At 40.6% G+C, this 11,058-nt stretch overlaps 1 protein-coding gene across 3 annotated transcripts in view; it reads left to right on the forward strand.

Moving 5' to 3' along the window:
• Positions 1-10,457, forward strand: part of cdk11b (cyclin dependent kinase 11B) — a 19,175-nt gene extending 8,718 nt beyond the window's left edge. For all 3 annotated transcript variants that reach the window (XM_008413037.1, XM_008413035.2, XM_008413036.2), the window contains 5 exons: positions 1,794-1,901; positions 2,312-2,428; positions 2,798-2,946; positions 7,942-8,131; positions 9,947-10,457. In XM_008413037.1, coding sequence (XP_008411259.1) covers positions 1,794-1,901; positions 2,312-2,428; positions 2,798-2,946; positions 7,942-8,131; positions 9,947-10,042 — 660 coding nt within the window. In that variant the 3' untranslated portion in view covers positions 10,043-10,457. The remainder of the gene's footprint in view (positions 1-1,793; positions 1,902-2,311; positions 2,429-2,797; positions 2,947-7,941; positions 8,132-9,946) is intronic.
• Positions 10,458-11,058: the final 601 nt, after the last annotated feature.

Consider the following 11,058-nt stretch of genomic DNA (forward strand, 5'->3'; position numbering starts at 1 on the left):
GTGTGTGTGTGTGTTCAGTGTGTGTGTGTGTGTGTGTGTGTGTGTGTGTGTGTATGTGATGGGTTAATGACCTGTGTGTAGAATAAAAGGTAGAGAAGGCGATTGTGACAAACATAGAAAGAGGTTCAATTACCTCATGCCATGTAAATATAACATGAGGTTAAAAAGTCTAGAATCAAGTTTGTTAAAAGCCCCCAAGTAATTTTATATAAGTCAAGTGATTATACTTAAAATTAGGCCTGTCACGATAAACAATAAATCAATTAACGGCACAATAAATTAAAATGAGCTCTATAAGAAAATGTGAGTGATAATTATGCCTGCTTGTTTTTGTCGTGTCTCTCTCTCTCTTTCTGTCAAAGAGACCGGGTGACAGAAAGCTTCACTCTAGTTCCTCGAGTTACTCCTCCTCTCTTGTTTCCATGGTAACGGCTCAACACCCGGGGAGTTAAAAACCTCAATTTTCCTCTGTTCAAGCTGAACCCTATACGCGGGACACGATAGCGAAATGATGACAAAAGTTGAACAATTTTCAAATTTTTCGTGTAGTGTTGTTCGCCCGCATGTCTGCGTGTATGAGCTAGAAATTTCACATGAACAAATTATACTTTTTGCTTGTTGGGATGAGTGCAAGCAACTCACCGCGCAAACTTCATAGAAATGAATGGAGATGGAGCAGGGCTGTCTCTAGTTGTCACTGTGTGACCATTACCTCAGCAACATACTGGACTCCTGGTCTCCAACCACAGAGCGTAGCTTAACCCGAAACTCAAACTGAATGACCGTGGTGAACCATTGAACCTGTGGAGCCGCAACAATACAACCAACATATCTGCACCTAAAATGCACCAATGCTGGTTTGCTTGCTTGGGGACCATCATATTGATGACAATCACTGAGGTGCAGTGGCGGTTTCTGGTATGTGCGACATGGGCAACCGCCCAGGGTGGCATCTTGTAGGGGGCTGCTCCCCCTTCCTCCTGCCATCAACTGGGATCTGAATTTGAACAGTGGCTAATGCAAACCGCTCCCCCCAAATCCCCTTCCAATTTTTTATATTCATAAGAAATGTTTTAAGTCAATTTAGCACTATTTTTTCTGTGTTGGATCAGTATTGGCTGAGCCTGAACCTCAGATTTTGGATTTGATATCAGAAGTGAAAAAGGTGCTGCCTTCCCAGATTCAGAGTGCAACCGCTTTGAAAGAATCCCAACTCTACCACTTCTTTCTTCTAGCTTAGAAAGTGTCAAAGTCCCTTTGAAGTTTTTGCAGTTGATCTTTCTGTAGACTTTGATGTGACTCTGCATTAATTAATCACCTAGTCATCATTTATAGTTTTATTGCTGAGCGTTTTATTTTCATCACAGGAGTCTCTCTCCATAAACATTTGTAGCTTGACCTTGACGTTCATCAACATTGCTGCAGCCTAGCATCTGCGGACATAATTTACACAAATGTCTCTGTTTTGTAACCCGCTGTGGAAAATCGCACGAGAAACAGCCAGGGTAAATTAAAACATTCCAGGAAAAGAAGTTCCATTGGGAAAACATAGTTAATAAAAAAGAATCCAAATGCAAATGTTTCTGAATCTCCAAGTTGGAAAAAAAATTGCGTAGACACCTGTCAGCTTTAGATTTCTACCCAGCTTGATATTATACAAAACAACTGGTTAGTATTTGATTAGAGAAACTTGATATAGACGTGTTTGGGGAAATCTTCCGAAGACATGAACCCCTTCGCCAACAAAAACCTTGAGGTCTTACAGTTTCCCTTGTTTTGGTCCTGTTCTCTAGATTGGGGACTTCGGTTTGGCGCGGGAGTACGGCTCGCCCCTGAAGCAGTACACCCCTGTTGTGGTGACTCTGTGGTACCGATCTCCGGAACTGCTGCTCGGAGCCAAGGTGAGATCTCAAGTTCTGCAAACCGCAAAGGGGTTGTCAGATTAAATACCTAAGCAGCAGCTGACGTTCCAGACACAAAGGTGATGAACTCCTTTTTTTTTTTCAAACTGATTGCATCATCTGGACCGTTGGTCTCAGAGATATATTTCCATGAAAAGACAACATCTGTGAAGCATTTGACTTGTAAGTCCCCAAATACCGCAAGTTGTTGCAGGAGTTGTAGAGCACAGGCTTTGTTTCAGCCAGACGGCAGAGGCCCAGAAAGCTATTGGAGAACATCCACACTCTCTCTCTCTCTTGCGGGGGGCAGGGGGTGGGGGGGGGGGTGAACTCAAACAGAATTCTGCCAGGCAAGACCGTCTGCTTGATGTTTCTGTGGATTACCGCCGTGTTTGTTCTTCTCTCCACAGGAGTACTCTACAGCTGTGGACATGTGGTCAGTGGGCTGCATATTTGGCGAGCTCCTCACCCAGAAACCTCTCTTCCCTGGAAAATCTGAAATTGACCAAATTAACAAGATTTACAAGGTGAATGCCATCATTTGCCCTTCAAATTTAGGCTAAATTGTAGCTGCGAAGAGCAAAATTACCTTGTTTACTGCCTATGAATTTAATGTAGTGTTAAGAAGATTAAGGACGTAGTTCAACAGTTTTTCTCAGGGGGGAGCTGTTGGCAGACAGCTGACTAGACCAAAAAACTTCCCACATTTTAGCAATTCACATACTGTAAAGCAATATAGCCATGCATGCTTGTATTAATGCCTCCTATTTTACGACTAACAAATTAAAAATGCATGCTCCATTTCTCCCAGGAGGGAAATTGCTCTCTAACTAACGACATCAATCTTATGCAAGTSTAGCAGTTGACGTGTGTGTTTGTGTTTGTGTTGTCTGCAGGATTTGGGATCACCCAGTGAGAAAATCTGGCCTGGCTACAGCGAGCTGCCTGCTGTGAAGAAGATGAGCTTCACAGAGTATCCCTACAACAACCTGAGAAAGCGCTTTGGAGCGCTGCTGTCAGACCAAGGCTTCGACCTCATGAACAAGTAAGACTTTTTCTGGAGTTCATAGATATCTATTGGCACTTCTGAGAAAGACGTGCAAAAAGTCTTAAAAATATATWTAAAAAAATCTTTACATAGCTTCACACTTTTTAATGACACAACATCCATCCTTTAATTTAACTTTTTAAATATGCTCTATGGGGGAAAAACTCCCACATTTAGAAATAATTGTTTTTGTTCTTAATCACTTGTCATTGTTTCCTGTAAAAGCAGGGTTTTTATTTAGATTTTTTTAAGTTGATAGAAGCGCATAGAAAGTTTATAATACTCCACAATTTCATTGTTTGCTGGGGTGGAAATATGATCTGGACAATATGCCAAAAATTACATAGTATGGCTTTTTATGGTGAAGTCCAGATCCCAGTTTTAACTCTCCTCCACTGTGGTTTTTAATTAGACGTGCTCCGATAAACTCACCCCAATTTCTTTCATTTTAAAAGATCAACGATCAGCTGATACCAGCATGAGAAACCGATCTTATCTAGCTTAACAAAGGTCTGAAAATAAGCTGCAGTTCCCTTTTGCTCTGCTGTGAGAGAGAGCCGATTGACAGCCCTGTGCTTGTCTGAACATGTTCGGTTACCAATAGTCACCTGACTACTGCCAACTTAGTGACTTAATATTTAGCAACTTTTTAGACAAAAAACAAATCCATACTGGCCAAAATCCGAACTGGCAGGTCAGACTTTTTAAATATTAGTGGTTTGCCAAAATAAAATGCCATGGGTGCATCCCAATTCTTTGGCTTGAAATTCCTATAAAAAATTTATGAAATTTAAATAATTTTTATTTATTTTTTTAAAATCCAAATAAAATTTCTACAGTCCGAATTGCAAAAAGACACTTTTTTGTTTCAAAGAGTTACATTGCTTTTGTGGCTCTAAACTAATTTATTTCGGCTGGAGACGTTAACATTGAATTAGGGATGCACCGATATGAACATTTGGACCGATATTGGATATTGATATCGCCCTTATTGCTGATAGCTGATATTGTGCATCTCATTATTGAATATGTGCATGAAACTTGCGCAAGCTGTCTGATTATTTAAAAAAAATTATTTTAGTCACTTTTAACAATGAACACTTACTCGCCACTCCTGCTGCATAATGATGCACTGGTGTGAAAATGCTATATCTCAATAACTGGTAACGTTAGTAGTTGTAGTAATGATTTTTTTCACAGTTTCACACGTTCCATTTTTCATTAACACAAAATATCGTATGTTTTATAGCATAACTATCAAAAACAAATGAAGAAAATGTAAAATGTTTAACTCCATTCCGTCTTTGATCTTGTTTGCTGCATTCATCGTCGGGATCTCAGGGTGTAGTCATGGAAAGAAGGTGCTTTGGTTTGGGAAAACTCAGGGACTCTTTGCTTTTTGCGGATGATGTGATTCTGTCAGCTTCGGGAGGCCGTGACCTTTTGGGCGCATCGGAGCGGTCCACAGCTGAGTGTGCAGTGGATGGGATGAGAGTCAGCAGTTTACAGCAACTGGAACTGTGTCAAGCTAGAATGGAGAGGATCCAAGTTAATCTTTTAAAAGAAACCTCATCGGCTGAATGTTGGGAAAGCTTCAGCAAATTCTTCACTGGGATAAGAAAACACAACAAAAAAAAACTGAATTTATTTCAGGGATTTTAATGCAGTGGTGGCAATGTATTTGGATGGCACAGTAAAAGCTGCATAGCACACAAACACAGATCAACAGTGTGATTAATGCTGCATTTTAAAAAGTTTTATTTGTCACATTGTTTGGAACATTTGGTGATATTGCAGGAGACAAAAAAAAACATTTTATGGAAAAATTATCAGCTGAATTATAAAAAATTAAAAGAAAAGTACCTTAAATGAACCRGTAGCCAGTACTGAATATGAACTGAATGTTTAAAATGCGCCTCCTGCTGTACATTTTTTCCATTCGGGTCRGAGCGTTCTTGGCGAGCTAATGCAAAACATGACAACAGTGGCGGGTCGATCATTCATCAATACGCCTCRGTGAGAGTCAGATCCAAGCACACATTCCAATTCACGATCCAAAATGTTTGGACAGCACCATTCTTACGAAAATCATTTTCATATCGCAGTAATGACCTCGTCATTTTCTCTCACATGTTCCAAATATTTTGCTCACCAGCTGCAGGACTCAGATTTTTTCTGACCCRCTGAGTCTTTTGTCTACACTYGTGACACTAACAAGTCCACTGTGCTGCTTGAGGAATCACAGTCCAGTGAAAGTCTGGCCAGCACTGCCCAAACTCTCCCATCTGTCGGAAAGCGTTTTACCCTGGGACTTGTTCAAACYGTGGAAGGTCAACATGGAGAGGAGTTCGGCGTAAAAAGCATGAGGGCAGAGAACTGTGGGAGTCTGTAGGTTTAGATTCCTGTTTGGAATATCACACATCCTTGTGTGGGAATGTGTTTGAATATTGCTGTATTTGCTGTTGGACTTTAGAGGGACCTCAGCACCAGAAGTACTTTCTAAACCTGTTCACCTTCCTGGGGAATCAAGATTTTTCCATYATCTTATCTGAATTAACTAAGCTTCATCGTCTGCTGATGCAAAGTTTAAATTCTTTATTTTCATTCCTTTCTGCGGAAAACAAGACCGTGTTGTATGTGATGCTGGATGCATTGGGACAGCGATCTCTCTGCCTACCCAGCATCCTACGCAGCWTTAGTGTATGTTTTTACAAGGGCCGTACTACTGATTTTCTTAATTTTGGGTAGGGCTGAAACGATTCCTGGAATGATTGGASTACCTTGATTATTAAAATTCCTCGAGGAAAATTAATTTGCCTCAAAGCTTTGTTAAATTATGTTTTATTATGTAGYGCACCGTGTTCCGCCCGGATTGTTATTTGCGTGGCGCAGCGCTCTTATTTCCGCCTTTGATTTGTTTTGAAGTGCTAGCAGCATGGTGTTGAATTGCGCGGCGCGTTGTCAGGGTTTGGGTTGGATTGGGTTTGTYAGGCTTAAGGATTGTTGAATATTGCGGCGCGATGGTTGGAGTACAATAATTTTTGTGGTGTCGGAATCACGTCACGGTTTGAGAGAGAGACAGAGAGATTCCTCRATTAATCGTTTACAACAGCCCTAGTTTTGGGAGATCTGTGATTGACCACCGATCTTATTTGCCTCCACAAAGGTTTGAAAATCAGCCACTGTCTCCTTTTGCTCTCCTATGAGAGACGACTCAGGGTTTCCCCCAGAAAGCTTACTTGGCCAGGGGGTAGGGGCACACGGACAGCTGTCAAGTGTGTTTTTGAGTTAAATGTTTAAGGTTGATAGGAAATCTGAAACTGTAAAAAAGCAAACACAAAAAATACACTTGTCACTTTATTCGCTGAAGTTGTTGGCATGTAAAATGGTAAAGTCAGGGAGTGATTACGGCGTTCCGGTGAATAAAGAAACATCTGACTTCAGTCAWTCAATGCAGCAAAATATTTCTTTACAACATGAATCAGAATTGTTGTCTAATAAATTGTGGAACATAYCAAAAACTAMATCCAACCAGGTAAGTATTTTGCTTTCAAACGTCCAGAATGTTTAGAAGAAACTAAGTCTGTAAAAAACACACAAAAAAAGGAGAACTTGAATGGCAATTTTTGCACCAAACCACAGTGATGATGGGYCCTGGGTTTGATCAAACGTCTGGCTTTAGATGCGTAGCATCTGGCAGGTATTGAAAAACAAAGTGCTGTGAGTTGAAAGCCATTTGAAGTGTTTTCCTTCAGCTGTGCCTGAGCCCGATTCAGCTGAGTAAACCCATTGTATTCAGCCAAGTATTTAAGTTTTTAAACCATTTATGTGTAATCAAATTGGCGGTATTAAACAAATCTCTGCAATTACCGCTTCCTGAGAAGAGCTACTTAAAGACATTAAAAGTAGCGATTTTTCTTTTAATAATTACACACTGCAGACATGTTGACGTGGCTTTGCCATGACTCTACTGGCGGCCGTATTTCAGCCGTGATGATGTTGAAGTTTAGGAGTTAAATGCACTYAGTGACCCTAATGGGATCAATAARAAATGCTGTCATCGGGACACCAAGTCAGGACATTTCACYTTTTTGACTTCCATGACTAGATGTTGAGAATCCTCAGTCTTACAGCACGTCCAAACGCGGATGCTTTTGCAAAATTAAGATTTTTCATCACATTTTCTTCTCCACCTACACAGTTTTTTGATTTTCTTAAAAAAAAACAACTCTGTTTATGGTGTATTGTATGTGTTTTCTGGATACCTGGAGATTATTAGAAACTGAGCTTGTCCACTCTGGCTCTGTTAGCTCGTAACCACAACAATAACGGAGCTGTTTTTATGGGTTTTTATTTGTGCTTCACACTTTGTATTAACTGTCTCAACTGAATACCAGAGTAAACGAAAACTTTTAAAAGACTGAAACGAAAGAGAACAGGARCTGCGCTTAGAGATGAATCAGTGAGGTACAAAAGAAGAAGAGAAATAATAAGAGTCAGTCGCTGGTTGATTGAAAGCATTGACTTTCCAAAACGGTGAATTCTAGGTAAAATCATCACTCTCGGATCAATTTCACTTCTTTTTAACACAGAAATGGCTGGTAGGTATTGGGATTAGCCTTTTGGTAGCGTGTTAGAAAAACAAGCTGAGTTTGGTCAGTGTCACCAACTCTTGCAGCATCCGCTGGCCGTTTCTCGCCACCATTTTTTGTATTTTTTTTTTTGGCTCTTGCACATAAAGAGGATTCCTTTATATTTCATCCTGCCTAAAAAGCCCTGATCTGTTTTCCAAATGGAGAGAGACGGCTCTGAATGAGCTAAACCCCAAAACTGTGATGAAAGAATCAGAGGCAAGGGCAGCCAGCTACGCACAAGTCAGGCGCTGGAGAAATCCAAATAATAATTGCTCYGTTTCACATCGCAGTCCAAACTAGGCACTTTTTGCACTTTACAGATCAGTGAATAAATAATAAGTGATTGTCCGTTTTCCAGATTCCTCACCTACTGCCCCGGTAAGAGGATCTCAGCCGACGAGGCCTTGAAGCACGAGTACTTCAGGGAGACGCCTCTCCCAATCGACCCCTCCATGTTCCCCACCTGGCCGGCCAAGAGCGAGCAGCAGAGGGTGAAGAGAGGCACCAGCCCTCGTCCGCCCGAGGGAGGCCTGGGCTACAGTCAACTGGTAATGACATTAGGCTCCACTTTCTCCATTACACACAGCTACCAGGCTTTCTTAGTGCTGCCTGTGTTAAATAGATTACAGACCCTTGAGCTTCTGCTTTGTGTCCGACTATTTCCTCCTTGTGTTTTCCAAGATGTGCTCCCTGAAGTTTCTAATGTTTTCTGCAGCGGTCCCGCTCACCCATAAGGATATTATTGAAACYTTTCAGCAGCAGTTTCAATATTTTCCACCTTCCCGTACGAAACGGAGCGTGCCAGAAAGCTGTTGGTTGTTATTTCAGTTTTATTCTTGAGAAACGCCCAAACCCACAAAGCCGCCGAACCCGGAATGATTGATAACTGTGTTAATAATTAGCGTCCTCTTGCCCGCTTCTTTGGATTAACAATAAAAGTGCCTTGAAAAATAATTCCAGCGTAATTTATAATGGTCTGTGCTAAACACTYGCAAAATTATTCAACTTGCTTTCCAGATACAAATACCAACTTTAAAGTATTTATTTGGATTTTTTGCAATTGACCAACTCAGGAAAATATCATGCAGTCACCATCTTTCCCCACATAAGGAAATCATAGTGCTGATTAGGCAGGACAATTATATTACATTAAGAAGTTCTAATTCTACTTTCTGAACCATTTGAAAGATTTGTTGCAGTTTATTTTTTACATGTTTGATGAAGGTACTCAACCTATTGTTTTAGTCGGTTTCAGTTTCTGAACAAATTAAAGTTGAGTTTTTTTTTTTACATGTTTGACCTGAGTTTGTGAAGCTATCACTGTATTTAAGTGTGCTGTACTGGTTCAGAAWGACCAAATATATTTGTAGTTTGGTACATTTCTGTTTCTGTTTAAAAAAGAAGAAATGTTTTAAGTCAATTCAGCGTTGCTTTTCTGTATCAGATCGGTATCGCCCAATACTAAACCTCAGCCATCAGTATCGGAGATGAGGAAAGTGGATCGGTGCTTCCCTAACTTTAATGCACCCASTTTAGCACGTCCCAGACTGTACGACAGAATATTAGGGTCAAGGCTAAGGAAARAAACTGAATTACAAGAGTAAAGTCTTGTGATAAAGTCGTAMGACAGTCAAAATGATACTAGAAGAAAGTTGYAATAATAGGAAAAAGTCGTATGACAGTAAAATCTGAATAATACAAGAATAAGCTTTAAATGAGGAATGTCGAGCATCTTGTGAAGTTGTGCTTTGGCATCGGTTTTACAAATTTTTTAACACATCAAAATCAAGTTATCATCAGTAGTTGAACTTTGAAATGATTGAGCCAACTACTGTGTCTATTTTGAATAAAAAAATCACAGACCAGACGATCTGGTCACGTCACATCTGGGTAACTATTCAAGCTTTGCTCTCATCTAAACAATGTTTTTCTTGCAAATTTACGACTTCCTTCTAGTATTCTGTACCTTTATTCTGCTAACATTGTGGCTTTATTCTTGTCATTAAACAAAAAAAGGAAAATCTCTTGACCTCGAATGCTCCATCCCAAGACCACGATACGATCAAGTAAAAATGTAGAGTCCATAACTAGACCAAAACCTCAAAAATGTGGTTTTGACACCGATATTGAGCCTCAGTGAAAAAACACAGATGGCGCACTTCAAATGTTATGTGTGAAACATTTCTATTCCTTCCACTTCACAGTCCTGCTATACTTTGAGACTATCACCTAAAATCTGATGTGGTTGAAATGTGACAAGATGTGGAGAAAACATAAATGTGTATGAGTCATTTTTTTAAGAGGTTGCACACAACAAACACAGAAGTKTAAAACAATTGCATTTGTTTCCTTTTTAACACCAGGGTGGTGACGACGACCTGAAAGACACTGGATTCCACCTGACGACCAGCAACCTCGGAGCGTCTGCTGTTGGGCCCGGGTTCAGCCTCAAATTCTGATCAGAAAAAAAACCAGCCGGGACGTTTCTCTGCCTCGCTCAAGAGGARCAGAGCAACAAGTTCTGGGACTCGTTCGTTTGAAGCCAGACGGTTTCGCCGCTGCAGACCAGCTCGGTGTCTGCTACACAACAACTGATCTCAGAAACTCAGGACTGTCCAACAGCAGGACTCRCTTTTGTTGGAAATCTTTTCATTTCTGTGAATTCAACATTTCAGAAGTGACTGTTTCTGCTCCTCAACAGGAATGCACCATTTAGAAGTTTCACTTTCATGTTTGACCTTTTTTTTWAAATGGTTCCCTGACTACCTGAGCTACTGTATAATCATGCATACTTGCCATATGATCCATCAGAAATTTACTGCTGACATAACGTTAGGTTGACTGTTTTTCTAAGAAATAAAATTTTAAACTTTGCTTTGTCTGCTGTTTGCTGTATTTATAAATCCTGCACAAACTCAGGAAAATTAAACCCTGCAGAAATCCAGTCTTTAACTTGTTGAACTCAGAGAACAAAAGTTGATTTGCACACTTTCTCAATTTTTTTTTTCTCTTAAGTGAAGAAAAAAAAAAAGAAATCCCGACACTGCCTTTGTTTAGTAACCAGCTTTATTGCATCAGATTTAAACTWATAAATTCTCTGATTGAGAGCCAAAGAAAAATAAACAGTCTCGCTTCGGTTCCTGCAAGACTGCGAGCTGCTTTCACTGGAGGCATAGAAAATCCTCCCTCCTCCCCTCTCTCACCGCCACCCCTCCACTTGTCCTGGTTCTTCTGCAGACAGCCGTAAATGGAAAAATTCATTAATCAGTTTTATCTGTCCCCTGCCTCCGCCGCAGCCCCTTCTGCAGATTATTACACCTGATGTGTTGAATGAGCTTGGAAAGAGCTGCGAGTGGGGCTGGCTGCGGAGTCCCTGGAGGCAGACTGCTGGCCTCATTGTCAGGCTAGTAAAGTAAGCTAGACGTCTGAGATGTTCCATGTGCGGTTTTAAGGTCCAGATATCTCCAAAGGCTGC

This window comes from Poecilia reticulata, linkage group LG7, assembly GCF_000633615.1.
Source record: "Poecilia reticulata strain Guanapo linkage group LG7, Guppy_female_1.0+MT, whole genome shotgun sequence".
Lineage (NCBI taxonomy): Eukaryota > Metazoa > Chordata > Actinopteri > Cyprinodontiformes > Poeciliidae > Poecilia > Poecilia reticulata.